A 25,513-nucleotide genomic window follows, 5' to 3' on the forward strand; every position below is an offset into this window, starting at 1 on the left:
CACTGGGGTATGGGTCCCACACACACACTGACTCTCACTGGGGTACATGTCCCACACACACACTGACTGTCACTGGGGTACATGTCCCACACACACACTGACTCTCACTGGGGTACCGGTCCCACACACGCTGGCTCTCACTGGGGTATGGGTCCCACACACACACTGACTCTCACTGGGGTACAGGTCCAACACACACTGACTCTCACTGGGGTACGGGTCCCACACACACTGACACTCAATGGGGTACGGGTCCCATACACACTGACTCTCTCTGGGGTACGGGTCACACACACTCAGACTCTCACTGGGGTACAGGTCCCACGCACACAAAGTCTCTCACTGGGGTACGGGTCCCACGCACACTGACTCTCACTGGTGTACATGCTCACACACACACTGACTCTCACTGGGGTACGGGTCCCACACAAACTGAATCTCATTTGGATACAGGTTCCACATACACTGACTCTCACTAGGGTACGAATCCCACACACAAGGATTCTCACTGGGGTACGGGTCCCACACACATTGATTCTCACTGATTTATGGGTCCCACACACAGTGACTCTCACTGGAGTATGGGTCCCACACATACACTGACTCTCAATGGGGTACGGGTCCCACACACATGGACTCTCACTGGGGTACGGGTCCCACACATACACTGACTCTCAATGGGGTACGGGTCCCAAACACACTGACTCTCACTGGGGTACGGGTCCCACACACACTGACTCTCAATTGGTTACGGGTGTCACACACTCTGACGCTCACTGCGGTATGGGTCCCACACACACTGACTCTCACTGGGGTACCGGTCCCACACACACCGATTCTCACTGGGGTACCGGTCTCACATACACTGACACTCACTGGGATACGGGTCCCACACCCACTGACACTCACTGGGGTACGGGTCCCACACACCCTGACTCTCACTGGGGTACGTGTCACACACACACTGACTCTCACTGGGGTACGGGTCCCACATATACTGACTCTCACTGGGCTACGGGTCCCACACACACTGACTCTCACTGGGCTACCGGTCCCACACACACACTGACTCTCACTGGGGAACATATCCCACACACACTGACTCTCACTGGGCTACCGGTCCCACACACACGCTGACTCTCACTGGGGAACATATCCCACACACACTGACTCTCACTTGGGCACAAATCCCACACACACTGATGCTCATTGGGGTAGGGATCCCACACACATTGACTCTCACTAGGGTACGGGTCCCACACACACTGACTCTCACTGGGGTACAGATCCCACACACACTGACTGTCACTGGGGTGCGGGTCCCACACACTGACTCTAATTTGGGTACGGGTTCCGCATACACGGACTCTCACTGATTTATAGGTCACACAAACACTGACTCTTACTCGGGTATGGGTCCCATACACACTGACGCTCACTGGGGTATGGGACCCAAACACTCTGACTCTCACTGGGGTACGGGTCCCACACACACTGACTCTCACTGGGTTATGGGTCCAACACACACACTGACTCTCACTGGGGTACAGATCCCACACACATTGACTCTCACTGGGGTACAGATCCCACGCAAACTGACTCGCACTGGGGTACGTGTCCCACACACTGACTCTCACTGGACTATGGGTCCCACACACACACTGACTCTCACTGGGGTATGGATCCCACACACACTGACTCTCATTGGGGTACGTGTCCCACACACTGACTCTCACTGGGGTACGGGTCCCACACACACTGACTCACACTGGGGTATGGGTCCCACACACTCAGACTCTCACTGGGGTACGGGTCCCACACACACTGACTCACACTGGGGTATGGGTCCCACACACTCAGACTCTCACTGGTGTACATGTCCTACATACACACCAACTCTCACTAGGGTACGGATTCATGAAGGGGAAATCATGTTTAACTAATTTATTGGAATTCTTTGAGGATATAACAAGCATGGTGGATAGAGGTGTACCGATGGATGTGGTTTATTTAGATTTCCAAAAGGCATTCGATAAGGTGCCACACAAAAGGTTACTGCAGAAGATAGAGGTATGCGGAGTCAGAGGAAATGTATTAGCATTGGCTGCCGAACAGAAAGCAGAGAGTCGGGATAAATGGGTCCTTTTCGGGTTGGAAATCGGTGGTTAGTGGTGTGCCACAGGGATCGGTGCTGGGACCACAACTGTTTACAATATACATAGATGACCTGGAAGAGGGGACAGAGTGTCGTGTAACAAAATTTGCAGATGACACAAAGATTAGTGGGAAAGCGGGTTGTGTAGAGGACACAGAGAGGCTGCAAAGAGATTTGGATAGGTTAAGCGAATGGGCTAAGGTTTGGCAGATGGAATACAATGTCGGAAAGTGTGAGGTCACCACCTTGGGAAAAAAAACAGTAAAAGGGAATATTATTTGAATGGGGAGAAATTACAACATGCTGAGGTGCAGAGGGACCTGGAGGTCCTTGTGCATGAATCCCAAAAAGTTAGTTTGCAGGTGCAGCAGGTAATCAGGAAGGCGAATGGAATGTTGGCCTTCATTGCGAGAGGGATGGAGTACAAAAGCAGGGAGGTCCTGCTGCAACTGTATAGGGTATTGGTAAGGCTGCACCTGGAGTACTGCATGCAGTTTTGGTTACCTTACTTAAGGAAGGATATACTGGCTTTGGAGGGGGTACAGAGACGATTCACTAGGTTGATTCCGGAGATGAGGGGGTTACCCTGTGATGATAGATTGAGTAGACTGGGTCTTTACTTGTTGGAGTTCAGAAGGATGAGGGGTGATCTTATAGAAACATTTAAAATCATGAAAGGGATAGACAAGATAGAGGCAGAGAGGTTGTTTCCACTGGTAGGGGAGACTAGAACTAGGGGGCACAGTCTCAAAATATGGGGGAGCCAATTTAAAACAGAGTTGAGAAGGAATTTCTTCTCCCAGAGGGTTGTGAATCTGTGGAATTCTCTGCCCAAAGAAGCAGTTGAGGCTAGCTCATTGAATGTATTCAAGTCACAGATAGATAGATTTTTAACCAATAAGGGAATTAAGGGTTACGGGGAGAGGGCGGGTAAGTGGAGCTGAGTCCACGGCCAGATCAGCCATGATTTTATTGAATGGCGGAGCAGGCTCGAGGGGCTAGATGGCCTACTCCTGTTCCTAATTCTTATTTTCTTATGTTCTTATGTCCCACACTCACTGACTCTCACTGTGGTATGGTTTCCACATACATTGACTCTCACTCGAGTACAGGTCCCACAACATGGACTCCCACTGGGGTACGGGTCCCACACACACTGACTCTCACTGGGGTATGGGTCCTGCACAGACTGACTCTCACTGGGGTACGGGTCCCACACATACACTGACTATAACTGGGGTATGGGTCCCACACACACTGACTCTCACTGGGGTACGTGTCCCACACACCGACTATCACTGGGATACAGATCCCACACTCACTGATTCTCACTGTTGTACGGGTCCTACACACACTGACTCTCACAGGGGTACGGGTCCCACATACTCACTGATTCTCACTGGGGTATGGGTCCCACGCACACTGACCCTCACTGGCGTACGGGTCCCACGCACAGAGACTCTCACTGCGGTATGGGTCCCACACACATTGACTCTCACTGGGGTACATGTCCCACACACACACCAACTCTCACTGGGGTATGGGTCCCACACACACTGACTCTCACTGGGGTATGGGTTCCACATACACTGACTCTCACTGGGGTACGGGTCCCACACACATGGACTCCCACTGGGGTACGGATCCCACACACAATTACTCTCCATGGGGTATGGCTCCTACACACACTGACTCTCACTGGGGTACGGGTCCCACACACACTGACTCTCACTGGAGTACGGGTCCCACACACACTGACTCTCACTGGGGTACGGGTCCCACACACACTGACTCTCAATGGGTTACGGGTGTCACACACTCTGACGCTCACTGCGGTATTGGTCCCACACACACTGACTCTCACTGGGGTACCGGTCCCACACACACTGACTCTCACTGGGGTACGTGTCCCACACACACTGACTCTCACTGGGGTACTGGTCCCACATATACTGACTCTCACTGGGCTACGGGTCCCACGCACACTGACTCTCACTGGGGTACGGGTCCCACATATACTGACTCTCACTGGGGTACGGGTCCCACACACACTGACTCTCACTGGGGAACAGATCCCACACACACTGACTATCAACTGGGGTACGAGTCCCACACAGACTGACTCTCACTGGCTTACGGGTCCCATACACACACTGACTGTCACTGGGGTGCGGGTCCCACACACTGACTCTAATTTGGGTACGGGTTCCGCATACACTGACTCTCACTAAGGTACTGGTCCCACACACACGGACTCTCACTGATTTATAGGTCACACAAACACTGACTCTTACTCGGGTATGGGTCCCACACACACTGACGCTCACTGGGGTATGGGTCCCACACACATTGACTCTCACTGGGGTATGGGTCCCAGACGCACACCGACTCTCACTGGGGTACGGGTCCCATGCAAACTGGCTCTCACTGGGCTATGGGTCTCACACACACACTGACTCTCACTGGGGTATGGGTCCCACACACTGACTCTCACTGGGGTACATGTCCCACACACACACTGACTCTCACTGGGGTACATGTCCCACACATACACTGACTTTCACTGAGGTACCGGTCCCACACACACTGACTCTCACTGGGGTACGTGTCCCACACACACTGACTCTCACTGGGGTACGGGTCCCACATATACTGACTCTCACTGGGGTACGGGTCCCACACACACGCTGACTCTCACTGGGGAACATATCCCACACACACTGACTCTCACTTGGGCACAAATCCCACACACACTGATGCTCATTGGGGTAGGGGTCCCACACACATTGACTCTCACTGGGGTACGGGTCCCACACACACTGACTCTCACTGGGGTACAGATCCCACACACACTGACTATCAACTGGGGTACGAGTCCCACACAGACTGACTCTCACTGGCTTACGGGTCCCATACACACACTGACTGTCACTGGGGTGCGGGTCCCACACACTGACTCTAATTTGGGTACGGGTTCCGCATACACTGACTCTCACGAAGGTACTGGTCCCACACACACGGACTCTCACTGATTTATAGGTCACACAAACACTGACTCTTACTCGGGTATGGGTCCCACACACACTGACGCTCACTGGGGTATGGGACCCAAACACTCTAACTCTCATTGGGGTACGGGTCGCACACACATTGACTCTTCCTGGGGTACGGGTCCCACATATACTGACTCTCACTCGGGTACGGGTCCCACGCACACTGACTCTCACTGGGGTACGGGTCCCACACACGCTGACTCTCACTGGGTCATGGGTCCCACACACACACTGACTCTCACTGGGGTACAGAACCCACACACACTGACTTTCACTGGGGTACAGATCCCACACAAACTGACTCTCACTGGGGTACGTGTCCCACACACTGACTCTCACTGGGGTACAGATCCCACACAAACTGACTCTCACTGGGGTACGTGTCCCACACACTGACTCTCACTGGACTATGGGTCCCACACACACTCTGACGCTCACTGGGGTATGGGTCCCACACACACTGACTGTCACTGGGGTACGGGTCCAACACACATTACCCACACTGGGGTACAGTTCCACACAAACTGACTCTCACTGGGGTATGGGTTCCAAACACACTGACTGTCACTGGGATATAGAAACATAGAAAATAGGTGCAGGAGTAGGCCATTCGGCCCTTCGAGCCTGCACCACCATTCAATAAGATCATGGCTGATCATTCACCTCAGTAGCCCTTTCTTGCTTTCTCTCCATACTCCTTGATCCCTTTAGCCGTAAGGGCCATATCTAACTCCCTCTTGATATATGTAACGAACTGGCATCAACAACTCTCTGCAGTAGAGAATTCCACAGGTTAGCAACTCTCTGAGTGAAGAAGTTTCTCCTCATCTTGTTCCTAAATGGCTTACCTCTTATCCTTAGACTGTGACCCCTGGTTCTGGACTCCCCCAACATCGGGAACATTCTTCCTGCATCAAACCTATCCAGTCCCAACAGAATTTTATATCTGTCTGTGAGATCCCCTCTCATTCTTCTAAACTCCAGTGAATACAGGCCCAGTCGATCCAGTCTCTCCTCATATGTCAGTCCTGCCATCCCGGGAATCAGTCTGGTGAACCTTCACTGCACTCCCTCAATAGTAAGATTAGGAGACCAAAACGGAACACAATATTCCAGGTGAGGCCTCACCAAGGCCCTGTACAACTGCAGTAAGACCTCCCTGCTCCTATACTCAAATCCCCTCGCTATGAAGGCCAACATGCCATTTGCCTTCTTCACCGCCTGCTGTACCTGCATGCCAACTTTCAATGACTGATGTACCATGATACCCAGGTCTCGTTGCACCTCCCCTTTTCCTAATCTGCTGCCATTCAGATAATAGTCTGCCTTCATGTTTTTGCCACCAAAGTGGATAACCTCACATTTATCCACATTATACTGCATCTGCCATGCATTTGCCCACTCACCTAACCTGTCCAAGTCACTCTGCAACCTCTTAGCATCCTCCTCACAGCTCACACCGCCACCCAGCTTAGTGTCATCTGCAAACTTGGAGATATTACTCTCAATGCCTTCATCTAAATCATTGATGTATATTGTAAATAGCTGGGGTCCCAGCACTGAGCCCTGCGGCACCCCACGAGTCACTGCCTGCCATTCTGAAAAGGACCCGTTTATCCCGACTCCCTGCTCCCTGTCTGCCAACCAGTTCTCTATCCACGTCAATACATTACCCCTATTACCATATGGTTTATTTTTCATACCAATCTCTTGTGTGGGACCTTGAAAAAAGCCTTTTGAAAGTCCAAATACACCACACCCACTAATTCTTCCTTGTCCACTCTCCTAGTTACATCCTCAAAAATTTTCAGAAGATTTGTCAAGCATGATTTCCCTTTCATAAATCCATGCTGACTTGGACCGATCCTGTCACTGCTTTCCAAATGCGCTGCTATTTCATCTTTAATAATTGATTCCAACATTTTTTTCCACTACTGATGTCAGGCTAACCGGTCTTCTCTCTTCCCTTTTTTTAAAAGTGGTGTTACATTAGCTACCCTGTCCATAGGAACTGATCCAGTGTCGATAAGAGTGTTGGAAAATGATTACCAATGCATCCACTATTTCTAGGGCCACTTCCTTAAGTACTTTGGGATACAGACAATCAGCCCTAGGGATTTATCGGCCTTCAATCCCATCAATTTCCCTAATACAATTTCCTGACTAATAAGGATTTCATTCAGTTCCTCCTTCTCGCTAGACCCTCGGTCCCCTAGTATTTCCGGAAGGTTATTTGTGTCTTCCTTCATGAAGACAGAACCAAAGTGTTTGTTCAGTTGGCCTGCCATTTCTTTGTTCCCCATTATAAATTCACCTGATTCTGACTGCAAAGGACCTACGTCTGTCTTTACTAATCTTTTTCTCTTCACATATCTATAGAAGCTTTTGCAGTCAGTTTTTATGTTCCCAGCAAACTTCCTCTCATACTCTATTTTCCCCCTCCTAATTAAACCCTTTGTTCTCCTCTGCTGAATTCCAAATTTCTCCCAGTCCTCAGGTTTGCTGCTTTTTCTGCTTTTATATGCCTCTCCCTTTGGATTTAACACTATCCCTCATTTCCCTTGTTAGCCACGGTTGAGCCACCTTCCCCATTTTATTTTTACTCCAGACAGGGATGTACAATTGTTGAAGTTCATCCATGTGATCTTTAAATGTTTGCTATTGCCTATCCACCGTCAACCCTTTAAGTATCATTCGCCAGTCTATTCTAGCCAATTCACGTCTCATACCATCGAAGTTATCTTTCCTTAAGTTCAGGACCCTAGTCTCTGAATTAACTGTATCACTCTCTATCTTAATAAAGAATTCTACCATATTATGGTCACTCTTCCCCAAGGTGCCTCGCACAACAAGATTGCTAATTAGTCCTTTCTCGTTACACATCACCCAGTCTAGGATGGCCAGCCCTCTAGTTGGTTCCTCGACATATTGGTCTCGAAAACCATCCCTAATGCACTCCAGGAAATCCTCCTCCACCGCATTGCTACCAGTTTGGTTAGCCCAATCAATATGTAGATTAAAGTTGTCCATGATAACTGCTGTACGTTTGTTGCACGCATCCCGAATTTGTTGTTTGGTGCTGCCCCCAACCTCACCACTGCTGTACATGGCCTTCTTTGACCTCACAAATGCCTTTGACACTGTCAACCGTGAGGGACTATGGAGCCTCCTCTTCCGTTTCGGCTGCTTCCAAAAGTTTGTCACCATCCTCCGCCTGCTCCAAGCCGTGATCTTGACCAACAGGTCCACCACAGACCCAATTATCGTCTGTCACTGTAGTGGTTGTCAAGTAGGGGTGCATCTTGAAGGGTGGAAGATGCCTGTACGTGAGTTCTTTTAACGTGGGGTGGCCATTGCACACCGGTTACCACACGGGCTTAGCAGAGCAAGGTCTTGGTCCAGTGGCAAGGGGGTCCAAGATGACTGGAGACCAAGCACTACAGTATGGGTCTTGTTGCCTAGTGGCATGCGAGCAGTAAACTTAGCGCTGAGCAGCACACTTCGGTGAGATGGTGAGAGTTCCGAGGCGTGGAAGGTAGGGGTGAGAGATTTGAGGGAAGCATTGGGATGGCCAGAGATCCACTTCGTGGAAGGAGGAGGTCAAAGTGGCCGCAGCCATTGTGTACACCACGTGCTCACCAGGGGCTCCGCAGTTGAGTTTGACCAGCGGCCGAAGGAAGGCCAGGACAGCGCCGGAGAGATGGAGGCCCGAACATCGCCAGAGGGATGGAGGGCCGAACATGAGGGTGAAGAGGAAAGGTAGGGCCCAGACCTGTGGTTGGAGGCTCATCGCATGCCGTCAAGTGCATGTCCAGTGGGGAGTGAAAAGAGAAGGTCCGGTTGGAAGGTCGATCTGGAAAATCAGTCTTGATTGGGGGATGGGCAGTGGGCCCAGGTAGCTGCCCTTGCAGCACGGATTTTAGGGGTGGAAAATGCACCCACTATTAGGGCCAGGGAGGTGTTTAAATCTGATAATTGAGATGGAGCTCTACCCTGGCCATCTGCTGCCATCCTTCGCTCTTATATAAATATAAATATAAATATACATGGTCCCAATCACCTCCCACCCCTAACCCCTCAGGGGCTGTAATATCCAACTACAACCTGCTGCCTACTATTCACTGGCTCTGCCCTGCCTCAGTCAACTCATGGGGCTAGACGTATGGGTTCCACAGACACTGACTCTCACTGACGTACGGGTCCCACACACACAGACTCTCATTGGGGTACAGTTCCACACACACTGACTCTCTCTGAGGTACGGGTTCCACAGACACTGACTCTCTCTGGGGTAAGGGTCCCGCACACACTGACTCTCATTGGGGTATGGGTCCCATACACACTGACTCTCACTGGGGTACAGTAGCAAACACACTGACTCTCACTGGGGTACGGGTCCGACACACACTGACACTCACTGGGGAATGGGTCCCACACACACTGACTCTCACTAGGGTACGGGTCCGATGCACACTGACTCTCACTGGGGTACGGGTCCGACACACACTGACACTCACTGGGGAATGGGTCCCACACACACTGACTCTCACTAGGGTACGGGTCCGATGCACACTGACTCTCACTGGGGTACGGGTCCGATGCACACTGACTCTCACTGGGGTACGGGTCCGATGCACACTGACTCTCACTGGGGTACGGGTCCCACACACACTGACTCTCACTGGGGAATGGGTCCCACACACACTGACTCTCACTGGGGTACGGGTCTCACACACACTGACTCTCACTGGGGAATGGGTCCCACACACACTGACTCTCACTGGGGTACGGGTCCCACACACACACTGACTCTCACTGGGGTACGGGTCCCACACACACACTGACTCTCACTGGGGTACGGGTCCGATGCACACTGACTCTCACTGGGGTACGGGTCCGATGCACACTGACTCTCAGTGGTCCACTGACTGACCTCTATTTGTCCTCACAAGAAGCCATTGTTGATGGATAAGCCTAGGCAGGGAGTGTCAGCACAATATTTGACTGTGAGAGGCAGCACAGATTCGAACCCGATGCTCTCCTCCCCCAATCTATGCTTGCGTCTGCTTTCACGGTGTAGCTCAGCTCAGGCCGGGGTCATTGGAGGGAGAGCGTGCGGCAGCCCGTCCCGGAAATCGACGCGGTCCCGGCCTACATAACCATCAGCAGGCCAGGGCCATTGGAGAGAGCAGCGCGTGCTGCTGCAGGAGGGCGACGACTGCGAAGCCAGGTCACTGATTGCAGTGCGGGCAGGCACAGCAGGGGGGGGCGACGGAGCGGCAAGAGTCCGTAGAGGGAAGTGACCGGGGCTCAGGCGAGGCGTGAATCTGGGGCCCAGAGGAAGTGAGGGCCGAGGGGCAGCACAGGCCAGCCCACACTGTGATATGTGTGCGCATTAGGACTATGCAGCAGAGCTGGTCTCCAGTTGTCTTGGGTAATCCTTGCCACTGGACCAAGACCCAGCTCTGTCGAGCCCGTGTGGTGGCTGATGTGCAATGGCCACCACACGTTAAAACAATCCACGCACAGGCATCTTCCACCCTTCAGCATGTAGTTCAGGACCTGGAATATTAGGTCGTTCATTGAAACACCTGTGAACTCACCCCTTTTTTGGCGCGGAAGCAAGTCATCCTCGCTTTGAGGGACTGCCTATGATGATGATGATGTTTGTGAGGGGCTGGGGATGTCCTGCTGGCTGTGGGGATGGCTCTTTACTGTTGGTGTTGTTCAGCGGTGAAGCTATTCTGAGACACACTGTGCCAGCCGTGACCCCCTGCCTGAGCTTCCACACACGGGCAATTCCCGATTTCAACATTCGGAAACCGGCAATCCGAGCGAATTATTGTCACAGCGGAGGGAGGGAAAGTGCGAGAGCGGGATTCAACCTCCCGAGGCAGTTGAACACTGCCAGGAAATAAAGACCGGCTGTTTTGTTCCGAATGTTCGTTCCCACTGGAAACCGGTGGAAATGCAGCAGACACTTGAGGCTGTCGTGTTTCTCCTGGCCCTGGGCTCAGAGGTATGAGGCTAATGTGCCCGACCGAGAGATAATTCGCCCCATGTCTCAGAGGGCTACAACTTCCCTTTAAACTACCCACTTTGTTATTTGTGTTATCACCCTATGCCAGGAGCTGCATTGCTTTATTTTCATTCCCAATATTTTTCTCACTTGACGGTGTTTGGCTGGGGTACAGTTCCTCTCCCGCCCCCCCGCCCCCCCTAACATTACAGGAACAATGTGATTGCACTAGGGAGGGTGCAGAGGAGGTTTACCAGGATGTTGCCTGGACTGGAGAATTTTAGCTATGAGAAAAGGTTGGATAGGCTGGGGGTATTTTCTTTGTAACAGAGGAGGCTGAGGGGAGACCTGATTGAGGTCTATAAAATTATGAGGGGTCTGGATAGAGTGGATAGGAAGGACCTGTTCCTCTTCGCAGAGGGGTCAACAACCAGGAGGCATAGATTTAAAGTGATTGGGAGGAGGTTTGGAGGAGATATGAAGGGAAATTTCTTCACCCAGAGGGTGGTGGGGTCTGGAACCGCTGCCTGAAAGGATGGTAGAGGCAGAACCCCTCACCACAATTTAAAAAGTAATTGGATGTGCACTTGAAGTGCTGTAACCTACAGGGCTACGGACCAAGAGCTGGAAAGTGGTATTAGGCTGGATAGCTCTTTGTCGGACGGCACGGACATGATGGGCCAAAATGGCCTCCTTCCGTGCTGTAAATATCTATGATTCTATGAATGCGGTGTTTTGGTGATGGCTGAATCTCGGGTTTGAGAGTGACATTGGTGGGCGTGCGGGGAGCAGGTGGGTTACTCGCCTGGCAGTGTGTAGGGGTGTGTGGTGCCTGGAGTCAGAGGGAACGGACAAAAGAGGGGACAATAGATAAATAAATGACAAAACGTTTAAGTTAAGTACATCTGGAAAATTCTGGAACTTTGCAGGCTTCTCTGTAGAAACTTGTGGAACCATGCAATTCGCAAACCTAGCACGGTGAAATTGAAATGTAGCGATACACAGCGCCAGTAGCGATACAGGGTGATATGGAATGTGGTTTAGTGACACGGATTAGATTCCAGCTTGTAACTCACTCCCAGGTATCTGTTATTCTATATATAAACCCCCCGAACCCCTCGATTAGATTCCAGCCTGTAACTCACTCCCAGGTATCCGTTATTCTATATATAAACCCCCCCCCGAACCCCTCGATTAGATTCTAGCCTGTAACTCACTCCCAGGTATCCGTTATTCTATATATAAACCCCCCGAACCCCTCGATTAGATTCCAGCCTGTAACTCACACCCGGCTATCTGTTATTCTATATATAAACCCCCCGAACCTCTTGATTAGATTACAGCCTGTAACTAACTCTTGGGTATCTGTTATTCTATATATAAACCCCCCGAACCCTTCGATTAGATTCCAGCCTGTAACTCACTCCCAGGTATCCGTTATTCTATATATAGAACCTCGAACCCCTCGATTAGATTTCAGCCTGTAACTCACTGCCGGGTATCTGTTATTCTATATATAGACCCCCGAATCCCTCGATTAGATTTCAGCCTGTAACTTACTCCCGGTTATACGTTATTCTATATATAAACCACCGAACCCCGCAATTAGAGTTCAGCCTACATGCAATTGTCTATATATAAACCGGTCAAACATCGTATTTGAACAAACAATTGAACTCTAAGGTAAGGAGTCAATTGTCGAACTGAGAGAGTAACGCAGTTTGTCAGATCAAACTCAATCATAGGTAGGTTAATGGGGCATAGGAGAGTTTCTGGCTTTAATGGAATTGGTGATTGGGATATTGAACCGCCAAGAAATGCGCTGTTTCCCTGGGTGCTGAATTTCTGCTGGTCATCATGTCTCCACTGTGTGGAAACGCTTGCTTATTCCCAAGCAGGAGAACCTCAATCCAGCATGCCATTGGCAATATCTTCAAAGCACGTGTCTCTAAGTACTTCCTACCGCCAGCTAGTATATGAATAAGTTGTAGCCTTCAGAGTGCAGGGTGTAATCAGTCCCAGGCATCTGTACATATATTTATATTCTTGGTCAAGCTTCTCCAGCTCTTCCGAATGCACTTACTCGTGCTGGGATACTGTTCAACAGACACAAGATACCTTTTGCTACCTCACCCATTCTTCATCAAAAAGCCGAGACAAAGAGTATCTACAGGCTATTTGACTGTGAGAGCCATCACTACCAAGTCGGACTCTCAGCACCCACTATTCACATGCTTGCGCTTTCCAATAGGGGGCCGTCATTGGAAGACAGTCCAAAGAGGGACCCCTGCCTGATTCCTGTCTTTCGTAGCCCAGCGGCCGATTTCACACCTGTCCCACTGCCCTGGGACTGATTTAGCACAGACCAGGTTACAGGGCCCCACCCTTCCATTCTAAAAGTCAGAGCAAGACACTGAGGCCTGCTGTCACAGAGCTGGTGATTGACAAATTTACGCAAAAGCCTAGCAATGGTTTGTTCAGTGTTCCACTCAGCCTGGGACTGGAGTGTAGCAAATGTAGTGGGAGATGGAAGAAATGCAGTTTTCTGATAATTCCCTGGATTTATATAAAAGTAATCCTGGATACTCTTGGCCCGCTTTCCAAATTCGTGTGTTTCAAAATTAATGTTCTGTACACGTCTATACAAAGGGATATTAAAATTGACCGCTACAGGATTTAAGATCATCAGCAATGTGCTGCAATACCTCAAAGCCCCTGATGGCGGTGCTGCTGACTTGGCATCAATAATGTTCAGCGGCGCCACCTGCCGGCAGTTTGTGGTACCGCAGTTCTGGAATTTGCAGCAGCGCCACGAATAGGCATATTGTAATGGTGCAGCCCCAATGTCGAAATAGTCTTAATACATTTGATCTTAACTTCTCACCATTTGGAAAATACTGAACTCTGCTCGGATCTACTTGTCTCCGGTCCAAGTGATGTCCTCACATTTCCCTACATTGACCTCCATCTGCCACAGTTTTTCCCCTCACTTCATCTATCAATGTCCATTTGCAACGTTCTGCTCCTATCTACACTATTTACTGTCCCACATAACTTTGTGTAGTCAGAAACTTGGACATACGGCTCTCTATTACTTCATCTTAAGTCATTTATATATATAGTGAAAAGCTTAGGCACCGGAACAGATTCCTGGGAGACACCACCAGTCACGCCCTACCAATTTGAGTACACACCCAAAGCTAAAGTATTAAATGAGTACTTTGCATCTGTCTTCACAAAGGAAGCGGATGATGTGAATGTTACACTAAAAGAGGAGAGGGAAGTTATGGACACGATAATAGATAGAGAAGATGTACTGAAAAGATTAGCATAACTGAAATGCATCCCAGGTAGCTGAAAGAAGCAAAGGTAGAAATAGCAGAGGCATTGGTCACAATCTTTTAATCCTCATTGGATACAGGAGTAGTGCTGTAGGACTGGAGGATTACTAATGTTATACCTCTATTCAAGAAAGGGGAGACGGATAAACCAGGAAACTACAGGCCAGTCAACCTCACGGTGGTGGGGAAGTTATTGGAAACCATTATCAGGGACAAAATAAACTTTCATTTGGAAAGGCATGGGTTAATCAAGGAGAGTCAGCATGGATTTGTCTGATTAACTTGATTGAGGTAACAGAGAAGGTTGATCAATGTAGTGCAGTAGATGTTGTTATACATGGACTTTCAGAAGGCATTGGATAAGAAGATGGAAGCCCATGGAATTGAAAGGGAAGTAGTTGTATGGATACAAAATTGGCTCGTTGACAAGAAGCAATGGGTGATGGTGGAGGGATGTTTTTCAGACTGGAAGTGCTATGCAGTGGTGTTCCCCAAGGGTCAGTTTTGGGTCCAATACTCTTTGCAATTTTTATAAATGACCTCGACTTGGGTGTAGGGAGCAGCATTATCAAGTTTGAAGATGATACGAAACTTGGTAAAGTAGTAGATAGTGATGAGAAAAGGTATAGGCTTCAGGATGACATAGACAGGATGGTGAAATGGGCAGAAGTGTGGCAGATGGAGTTCAATGCAGAGAAGTGTGAAGTGATGCACTTTGGGAGGACTAATTTGGAAAGACAGTAAATGGCACGATTTTGAAAAGTGTAGATGAACAGAGACATCTTGGTGTCCATATACACAAATCCTTAAAGGTGGCAGGGCAAGTTGATTAGGTGGTTAAAAAAGAATATGGGTTACCTGGATTTACAAATAGCAGAATAGAATATGAAAGCAAAGAGCATGTTAGAACTTTATAAATAGTTGGAATATTGTGGACAATTCTAGGCACTAAACTTCAGGAAAGATGTAAAGGTCTTAGAAAGGTTACAGAGGAGGTTTACCTTGATGTTACTAGGGTTGATAGACTGTTAGGACTCTTCTCCTTGGAACAGAGAAGGTTAAGAGGTGACCGAATAGAGGTTTCCAAGGTGATGAGAGGTTTTGATAGAGTAGAGAGAGAAACATTAGTCCTTCTGGCAAGTGGGTCAATAACTAGAGGTCATCGATTTAAAGATCTGGACGGGAGATGAGAATTTTTATCACTGAATTGTCAGGATTTGGAACGCTCTACCTGAAAAGGTGGTGGAAGCTGATTCCATAAATCATTTTTAAAGGGAGTTGGATGGGTACTTGAGGATGAGGAACCTACAGGGTTATGTAGGTGATGATGTGGGACTAAGCACAACTGCTCTCTGACGAGCTGGCACAGACACGATGGGTTGAATTGCCTCCTGTGCTGTAAGTTTCTATGATCCTATGATTAAGCTGTAATACCACAATGATGTCTATTGGTGCGATATTGTATATCCAAGCACTGCAGTACCACAAAGCTCCCACAAGTGGTACTGTTTACCACCATCAACAACCATAGCTTGCATTTGTCTGATGACAGCAAGTTGATCACATATGAGATCATTAACTAGTTAATGTTTTTGGTGACGTTGTTTGAGGGAGAAATGTTGATATCTCCTCAGCACTAACATCCCTCAACCTGTGCAGCACACACATTCACTCCAATTTGAACACTGCCATGCATCAGAAACTCTGGAAGGGCAATTCCCCCAGCTCCAGGGAGCATCTCTGCCCCCTCTCTGTAACTGATGTTCTAACGTAGTGTCAGCTGTGGCTGTGTGGGTGTGCACCCTTGCCTCTGAGTCAGAAGGTTGTGGGTTCAAATCCCCACTCCAGAAACTCAAGTGCAAAAATCTAGGCTGGCATTCCAGTGCAGTACTGAGGGAGTGCTACACTGTTGGAGGTGCCATCTTTCAGATGAGTCATTAAATTTAGGTCTGCTTTCTAAGGTGGATGTAAAAGATCCTATGGTACTATTTTGAGGAAAAGCAGGGGGGAGTTCTCCCCAGTGTCATGAGGCCAATATTTATTCCTCAATCAACATCACTAAAACAGATTATCTGGTCATTATCACATTTCTGTTTGTGGGAACTTGCTATGCACAAATTGGCTGCTGACATTACAACAGTGACTACACTCCAAAAAGTGCTTCATTGGCTGTAATGCGCTTTGAGACGACCTGAGATTGTGAAAAGCGCTGTCAATGGACTGAGCAGACTTTACCAGATTAGGGTGAATTCTGGGCCTGGGATACACTCCAGCAATGAAATCCTTTGCAATCCTGGGCTATGGTTGTGGGTGGGGGATGGAAAGTGAATCCCACTGAATATTCCATATTTTATTCCATCCTATGTGTTTTTTCTTCCTCTTGACAGTCCGACACCTATGTATCCTCCGACATATCTGGAGCCTGGTATTGGGTAAGTGCCAGAAATGTGACGATAGCTCGGCGGTCAGCTGGGTGGGGCTTGTGGTTCTGGGTGGCACGGATCAGGGAGATTCCAGCTTTGAATCAAAGTCTGTGCTAACATGCCTGAGTGCCCATTCTACATGTGCGAGCCAACGGCAGTGAGTATCAGAAGCTAGTCAACCACAGAGGTCAACACAGGCAATGTGATCCTATCCTCACCCAATGTCTACTCACCTGCTGTTTCCAACAAGGGCCACTGGAGGGCGATCAGGACAGGCGACCCTGGCAGATTTCCTTTCCCAACAAAAATATTATCGATCTCAGTCTAGAAATTTTCAATTGAATCCCCAACCTCAACAGCTTTTTGGGGGAGAGAGTTCCAGATTCCCACTCCCCTTTGCGTGAAGAAGTGCTTCCCGACATCACCCCTCAACGGCCTGGCTCTAATTTTAAGGCTACGCCCCCTTGTCTTGGACTCCCCCCACCAGAAGAAATAGTTCTCTGTCTATCGAATCCCTTAATCATTGTAAACACTTCAATTAGATCACCCCTCAACTTTCCAAAATCAAGGGAATACAAGACAACTTAACCCTTTCAGCCCCGGTATTCCCCTCCAAGGCCAATATATCCTCCCTGAGATGCGGTGCCCAGAACTGGACGCAGTTACTCCAGGTGGGGTCTGAACTTTCAAAATATTTAATGATTTCTTCTCCAGAAACCAGGAAACGTCTTGACATCAACTGCTAAATTAATTTGGAACAGGCTAATGTAAATAAAGGCGAGTGACTCAGTGATGCACTCACTGCCGCATAGCACGGTGATAGCCTGCCTGGCCTTGTTATTCTCAGAGGCAGCAGCAGCTTTGAACCTCGGCTGGCTGAATCGCCAGCTTGTCCTGTGCGAGGAACATTGCCGCATCAAGGCCCTGAATCTTTATTATCTGCTCACGGTCAGGAATGGTGACAGCCATTTGGAAGCCTGAGGCCTAACTGCGACCTTCGCAACTGAAGCTGTCATCGTGGAAGCAAGGGCTTTCTTGTCGAGGAAACAATCTGGTTGGTCACCAACAAGCAGCCACCCCCACCGCCCCCCGCCATTCCGGCCTGAAATCATGAGCTTCCCTAACATCTCGCATTTCCCCACCCCACTTCATGCACCAGAAGGCATCTCAAAGCCGTGGTTGCCAAGCAGGAGAGACGAAGGGAGAAAGGGAGAGAGTTTTGTGTGTGTGGGGGGTGGGGGAGAGGGGGTTGTGTGCCAAGGGCATGGTGAAAGAGAGGGGTTTTTAAGGAGGCTTTTAAAAGCAGGAAGAGAGTTGTCAGGGTGGAGGCAAAGAGTTCCACAGGGGCTGACCGAGCAGCCACTAATGGGGGAGTAAAGGGAATAGTGAGCGACGAGGAACAAAGGGTGCATACAGGGAAAAGGAGGCAACAACAACAACTTGTATTTATATAGCACCTTTAACGTAATGCAACGTCCCAAGGCGCTTCACAGGAGCATTATGAGACAAAAAATGTGACACCGGGCCGCGTAAGTAGAAATTAGTGCAGGTGACCAAACGCTTGGTCAAAGAGGTAGGTTTTGAAGGAGGAAAGAGGTAGAGAGGTTTAGTCAGGGAGTTCCAGAGCTTGGGGCCCAGGCAACAGAAGGCACGGCCACCAATGGTTGAGCGATTATAATCAGGGATGATCAGGAGGGCAGAATTGGAGCAGTGGATACATCAGGGGGTTGTGGGGCTGAAGGAGATTACAGAGATGGCGGGGGCGGGGGGAGGCCATGGAAGGATTTGAAAATAAGGATGAGAATTTTGAAATTGAGATATTGCTTACCCGGGAGCCAATGTCAGCGAGCACAGGAGTGATGGGTGAGCGGGACTTGGTGCGAGTTAGGACACGGGCTGATGATTTACGTAGGGTAGAATGTGGGAGGCCAGCTAGGAGTGCGTTGGAGTTGTCAAGTCTAGAGGTAACAAAGGCATGGATGAGGGCAGGAAGAAATCATATGAGGCAAGGACATTCTGAAGACAACTTGTTGGAGCACCAACCAATTTCCTGACCAGAAAGCCTCCAATGTTCTACACTGCCATCTTCTGTTACAAAGGAGGTTGCATTCAGGCCTCAGGCTTCAAAGTGGCTGCCACTAATGCTGGCAGTGACCAGGCAGGATCAATTCAGGTCTCGGTGCAGCCTCAAACTGATGAAAATCATGGGAGAAGTTTGCAGTGAAGCCTTTCAGTGAGATAGGAGCCTTCATGAAAAGAGAGAGAGATAGGAAACAAAAATGAACTCTCTGAACATTTTTCTAAACATGTTTGTGTTGTTTGGCCTTCAATCTGAGTGTGGAAGCCCTATGAGGGCTTAAAATTACTGAAAATCAGACTTATTGTGGCTGAGGTGTTTTATTCAGCAATTGTTCTGTATGTGGCAGGAGACATACACCCTACATGAACCAGACCGACTACAGGATATTCGAGCTCAACAAACGATTACAGAACTGGGCAGAGGTAAAAGAAATAATTACATTTATAATAGACTTTGTTCTGGTAAATTTTGTTTGGTCATTAACGGGAAGAATTTTCGTGCATGAGAATGTAACGTTTGCCATTTCAGGTACCGTTTGAGGACAGTAACTGGTGGGAGGCAGGAGTTTATGTGGCAGGCGCTGAGATCCCGCTCCGCGACCTATATTCGGGTTACCGCCCCCGAGAGCAGGTGGAATGTAAAACTTCGTGCCCCACTTGCCCAGTGGGGAGGGAATGGGGCCAAAAGCCTTCATTAAAGGGGAGGGCCAAGCTGCCGACTCTGCAGGCTCCCTGCGCACTGCCCACTGACTGACGGCTAACTCCCGGCCGCTGGGGCTGAATTTTGGGAGAGGGGGTTGCTGAACAAGGCATTTGTGCGACATGTTACTGAAATCGGAGCCTCCGAGGGCGATGGAATGGGTACCAGCTGGGAAAAGATGATCAGAGACCAAAGTTGAACAGGTGGTAGTGTGTGTGGGAACCAGGGATGTTGAATGACAATGGGTAGAGAGCTATATCAGCTGGCAGAGAAGGTAGTGTGATAGTGAGGGTTGTTAACACCAGTCCAGCCTGGTTATAACTATTCGGTAACTTGGGATGGGGTAATGTATCTGCACTTCTCACTCTCTCGTTCTTTCTCCCACTCTGCCTCATACTCTCACACAATCTTTTTCGTGCTCCCTCTGTTCCACTCTTTCTTGTCTTCTCTGTATCAGCTGTGGCTCAGTGGGTAGCACACTCGTCTCTAAGTCAGAAGGTTGTGGATTCAAGTCCCACTCCAAGAACTTGAGCATAAAAATCTAGGCTGATATCACAGTGCAGTACTGAGGGATCGCTGCACTGTCAGAGGTGCCGTCTTTCGGATGAGATGTTGAACCTGCCCTCTCAGTTGGACATAAAAGGTCCCATGGTACTACTTTGAAGAAGAGTAGGGGAGTTATCCCTGGTGTCCTATCCAATATTTATCTCTCAATCAACATAACAAAAACAGATTATCTGGTCATTCTCACATCGCTTTTTGTGGGAGCTTGCTGTGCGCAAATTGGCTGCCGCGTTTTCCACATTACAACAGTGACTATACTCCAAAAAGTACTTCATTGGCTGTAAAGCGCTTTGGTGGTCGTGAAAGGCACTACAGGTGCAGCGACCAAAATCCGGAGTTCCAGAATCCGGACTCCAGACCGATCGGTGGCAGGGTCGCTCAGAATCCGTAAAATGTTCCGGAATCCGGACCCACTGACCCTGTTGACCTCGGGGCCCCGTTGCTGCCCGGCCTTGGGCCTCGTCTTGCTGCCGCTGCCCTTACCTCGGGGCCTCCTCACCGGCCTGCCCCAACACCTACTCTGCGACGGGGTCCGCCGGCCCGAATACTTCCTTGGCAGCGGGACCCGCCCGAACAGCTCCACCTCGGTGGGCCCTGCCCGAACAGCTCCACCTCGGCGGGGCCCTGCCCGAACAGCTCCTCCTTGGTGGGGCCCGCCCGAACTGCTCCACCTCGGTGGGCCCTGCCCGAACAGCTCCTCCTCGGTGGGCCCTGCCCGAACAGCTCCACCTCGGCGGGGCCCTGCCCGAACAGCTCCCCGACAGAGCCGGCGGCCCGAACAGCTCCACTTCGGTGGGCCCTGCCCGAACAGCTCCACCTCGGTGGGCCCTGCCCGAACAGCTCCACCTCGGTGGGCCCTGCCCGAACAGCTCCACCTCGGTGGGCCCTGCCCGAACAGCTCCACCTCGGTGGGCCCTGCCCGAACAGCTCCACCTCGGTGGGCCCTGCCCGAACAGCTCCACCTCGGTGGGCCCTGCCCGAACAGCTCCACCTCGGCGGGGCCCTGCCCGAACAGCTCCTCCTCGGTGGGCCCTGCCCGAACAGCTCCACCTCGGTGGGCCCTGCCCGAACAGCTCCTCCTCGGTGGGCCCTGCCCGAACAGCTCCTCCTCGGTGGGCCCTGCCCGAACAGCTCCACCTTGGTGGGCCCTGCCCGAACAGCTCCACCTCGGTGGGCCCTGCCCGAACAGCTCCACCTCGGTGGGCCCGCCCGAACAGCTCCTCCTCGGTGGGCCCTGCCCGAACAGCTCCACCAACAGCTCCTCCTCGGTGGGCCCTGCCCGAACAGCTCCTCCTCGGTGGGCCCTGCCCGAACTGCTCCACCTTGGTGGGCCCTGCCCGAACAGCTCCACCTTGGTGGGCCCTGCCCGAACAGCTCCACCTCGGTGGGCCCTGCCCGAACAGCTCCTCCTCGGTGGGCCCTGCCCGAACAGCTCCTCCTCGGTGGGCCCTGCCCGAACTGCTCCACCTTGGTGGGCCCTGCCCGAACAGCTCCACCTTGGTGGGCCCTGCCCGAACAGCTCCACCTCGGTGGGCCCTGCTCGAACAGCTCCACCTCGGTGGGCCGTGCCCGAACAGCTCCACCTCGGTGGGCCCTGCCCGAACAGCTCCGCCTCGGTGGGCCCTGCCCGAACAGCTCCTCCTCGGTGGGCCCTGCCCGAACAGCTCCTCCTCGGTGGGCCCTGCCCGAACAGCTCCACCTCGGCGGGGCCCTGCCCGAACAGCTCCACCTCGGTGGGCCCTGCCCAAACAGCTCCACCTCGGTGGCCCCTGCCCGAACAGCTCCTCCTCGGTGGGCCCTGCCCGAACAGCTCCACCTCGGTGGGCCCTGCCCAAACAGCTCCACCTCGGTGGGCCCTGCCCGAACAGCTCCTCCTCGGTGGGCCCTGCCCGAACAGCTCCATCTCGGTGGGCCCTGCCCGAACAGCTCGCCGACAGAGCCGGCGGCCCGAACAGCTCCTCAGCGGTGACCCCCCTTTCTGACATTCCGAAATCCAGGAATACCCGAACCTGGGCTCTGGTGTTTCCAGATTTGTGACGTCAGAAAGACGATCCAAGGTCTGTAGAAATGTGGAATCCAGAATGTCCTCGGTCCCCACGCTGCACCTGTACATAAATGCAAGTCTTTCTTTCTCTATTACACTCTCTCTTGTACAATATTGCTCATGTTCTCTCTGTATTTCCTGTCTCTCGATTTCTCTTTTGTTTTCTCTTGTCTTGTTTCTTTCACACACTCTCATTCTCGTTCTTATTTTCATTCCCTTGCTCTCTCTCACTTTTTCTCTCTTACTCTTTCTCTTGGTTTCCCCCTCATTCATTTTTTCATTTTCTCTTTCGTCTTTCTCACATTCCCATCCGCTAACTGAATCCTGCTCTTTTCAGGAATGTGACAATCTCTGGTGGGATGCCTTCACCACGGAGTTTTTTGAAGATGATGCCATGTTAACCATTACCTTCTGTTTGGAAGACGGGCCGAAGAGATACAGTAAGTTGTTCCGTTATTCTGTTTCCCAATCTCTCTCTCTCCCCTCTTCCTGAGGTCATGCTCCCAATTGTTGATTATCTGAGTGGTGAGCTGCCACAGCATTGTTGGATATGAAGTTTCATTCTGGTGTAACGGAATCCCTCTTCTGAGAACTATTTCTCATTTTGTCAGATAAAGAACCACAAATTCCCAATGGCTGGGAGATAAAAGCACCATCCCCGAGCAGGAAGCTCCCAGCTTCAATTCCTTGTCTGCACTGAATTCAATGATCTGTAGTTGGAGTCCGTGTCCCAGCATCTGTAGAGGAAAAGAAATCCCCCCCGGGTTTTTGCTCCTGATCACCATCCTGCGAACCCTGCTGGGCGGTGCGGATGTGTGGGCTTTGGATGAGGACGGGATCAGGTTCAGCCTTGATGCCCTTAATGTGGTTGAATGTGTCAATTTGGCTCCTCCTGCCTCTGTGTCAGAAAGTCGTGGGTTCAAGCCTCACTCCAGGACTTGAGCACATAATCTAATCTCACATTTCAGTGCAGTACTGAGGGAGCGCTGCACTGTCGGAGGTGCCGTCTTTCAGATGAGACGTTAAATCGAGGTCCCGTCTGCCCGCTCAGGTGGATATAAAAGATCCCACGGCACTATTTCGAAGAAGAACAGGGGAGGTATCCCTGGTGTCCTGGGCCAATATTTAACCCTCAGCCAACATCACTAAAACAGATGATCTGGCCATTATCCCATTGCTGTGTGTGGAAGTTTGCTGTGTGCAAATTGGCTGCCACATTTCCTACATTACAACAGTGACTACACTTCAAAAAGTACTTCATTGGCTGTAAAGCGCTTTGGGATGTCCTGAGGTTGTGAAAGGTGCTATAGAAATGCAAGTCTTTCGAACAACCCCACTGCTGCTCTTTGCCTAGACCCACACACGGAGAATGGTCAAAGTGCTGGAGGAAGACTAGTACCAGTGGAGCTATTATCGCAACGAGAATTGGTGCCTTGAAATAAAATAATACTTTCCCATTTCTTCCGTCTCTCCTGCAGCTATTGGCCGGACTTTGATCCCACGCTATTTTCGCAGTATCTTCGAGGGAGGGGCGACCGACCTCTACTATGTCCTCAAGCACCCAAAGGAATCATTCCACAATAACTTTGTGTCGCTGGACTGCGACCAGTGCACGATGGTGACACAGCACGGAAAGCCCATGTTCACCAAGGTAGGTGACCCACTGACTGTACGCTGCAGCCCAGGGGCTCTCAGTGCTGGGGATCACAGCGGGATGAAGGGGGAGTCATCGCGTGGCAATTTGCCTCTTGTCCACGGGCGGGCGGGCGGGAGGGGGTTTGGGGTTTACGTCTCCACTGAGCCTCCAGGCAGGGATCCCTGCCCGTGAAATGAGGTGGGCTGATACCGTGGTGTTGCAACAGCTCAGAGGATCAGGCCACTCCAGCACTGGTGGAATACTTCCTATTCCCACATTGCTGTATTTGTGGCTTCCCTGAGAGCGATTGCCAAATTGAGATCAATTTCAGACTGTGGACCCATTCCCACTAAGAACTGCATTGAGACTGACATCACAGAGGACCCTTACAGGTAAGGTTGCCATCCCTCCAGGATTGCCCTGGAGTCTCCGGCAAGTGAAGATTAATCTCCTGGGCACTGCTGCGAGCAACTCAGGAGAGAAAAATCATAGAGGCATTTTGCTTATATTGGAGATGGGGGAAAGGCTGTTTGATCGGGTGGGGCGGTTGGAGGCGGGAGGTCATGTGATGAAACCTCCAGGAATACGCCCGATCAGAGTTGGCAACCCGACTTACAGCCAATAAACAACTGAGACGATCATCATATGAACTGGGGTGGGAGTCAAACCCTGGTCCCATTATTGAATTTGCAGAGGTGAAGCGAGGGGAGGGGAGGGGGGTCCATGTTGTTTCTTTTGTGGCAGAGGGGGTTACTCCTTTTTCGTTCGTGACCCCTTCTCTCTCTCTCTCTGTCATCCAGATGAAAGGGGCCAGGTGAAAGGGTGGGCGAGTTATTTCCAGGTCTCTGCTGTTGCTGCTCAGAACGTTCAACCACATTCTCTGCTTCCCTCCCACTAACTGGGTGTCCCCAGACATTCGGTGGAATGGTACAATGGTACCTTAACACATTGTAACAAAGTGCCATCTTTGAAGACCAGTGCTCTGACCAACAATGGCACATGGTTTAACAAGGTTTGTTCAAGAGGGAGGCCCACCACCATCTTCTCAAGGGCAATTAGGGATGGCCGATAAATGCCGGCCTTGCCTTAATATTCAAAAATCTATCGATCTCTGTCATGAATATACTCAAAGACTGAACTTCCACAGCCCTCTGGGGTAGAGAATTCTAGAGATTCACCACCCTCTGAGTGAAGGAATTTCTCCTCATCTCAGTCCTAAATGGCCGACCCCTTATTCTGAGACTGTGACCCCTGGTTCTAGACTCCCCAGCCAGGGGGAACATCCTCCCTGCATCTACCCTGTCAAGCCCTGTAAGAATTTTGTATGTTTCAATGTGATCAGCTCTCATTCGTCTAAACTCTAGAGGATATAGGCCTCGTCTACTCAATCTCTCCTCCTAGGACAATCCCCCCATCTCAGGAATCAGTTTGGTGAACCTTCATTAATAGTCAGATTTGTAATGAGGGTGGGGTGTTGAGAGAGTGTTATAATTGAGGGT

General features: G+C 50.6%; 1 protein-coding gene across 3 annotated transcripts in view; it reads left to right on the forward strand.

The window, feature by feature from the left end:
- LOC139260163 (LIM domain-binding protein 1) overlaps positions 1-25,513 on the forward strand; it is a 140,715-nt gene that overhangs the window by 99,260 nt on the left and 15,942 nt on the right. For 2 of the 3 annotated variants that reach the window (XM_070876399.1, XM_070876400.1), the window contains exons 3-6: positions 16,956-17,000; positions 19,418-19,493; positions 22,716-22,818; positions 23,857-24,029. In XM_070876399.1, the coding sequence (XP_070732500.1) occupies positions 16,956-17,000; positions 19,418-19,493; positions 22,716-22,818; positions 23,857-24,029 (397 nt within the window). The remainder of the gene's footprint in view (positions 1-16,955; positions 17,001-19,417; positions 19,494-22,715; positions 22,819-23,856; positions 24,030-25,513) is intronic. The other variant, XM_070876401.1, reaches the window with a different exon arrangement.

The sequence above is a fragment of the Pristiophorus japonicus genome, chromosome 3 (assembly GCF_044704955.1).
Source record: "Pristiophorus japonicus isolate sPriJap1 chromosome 3, sPriJap1.hap1, whole genome shotgun sequence".
NCBI lineage: Eukaryota > Metazoa > Chordata > Chondrichthyes > Pristiophoridae > Pristiophorus > Pristiophorus japonicus.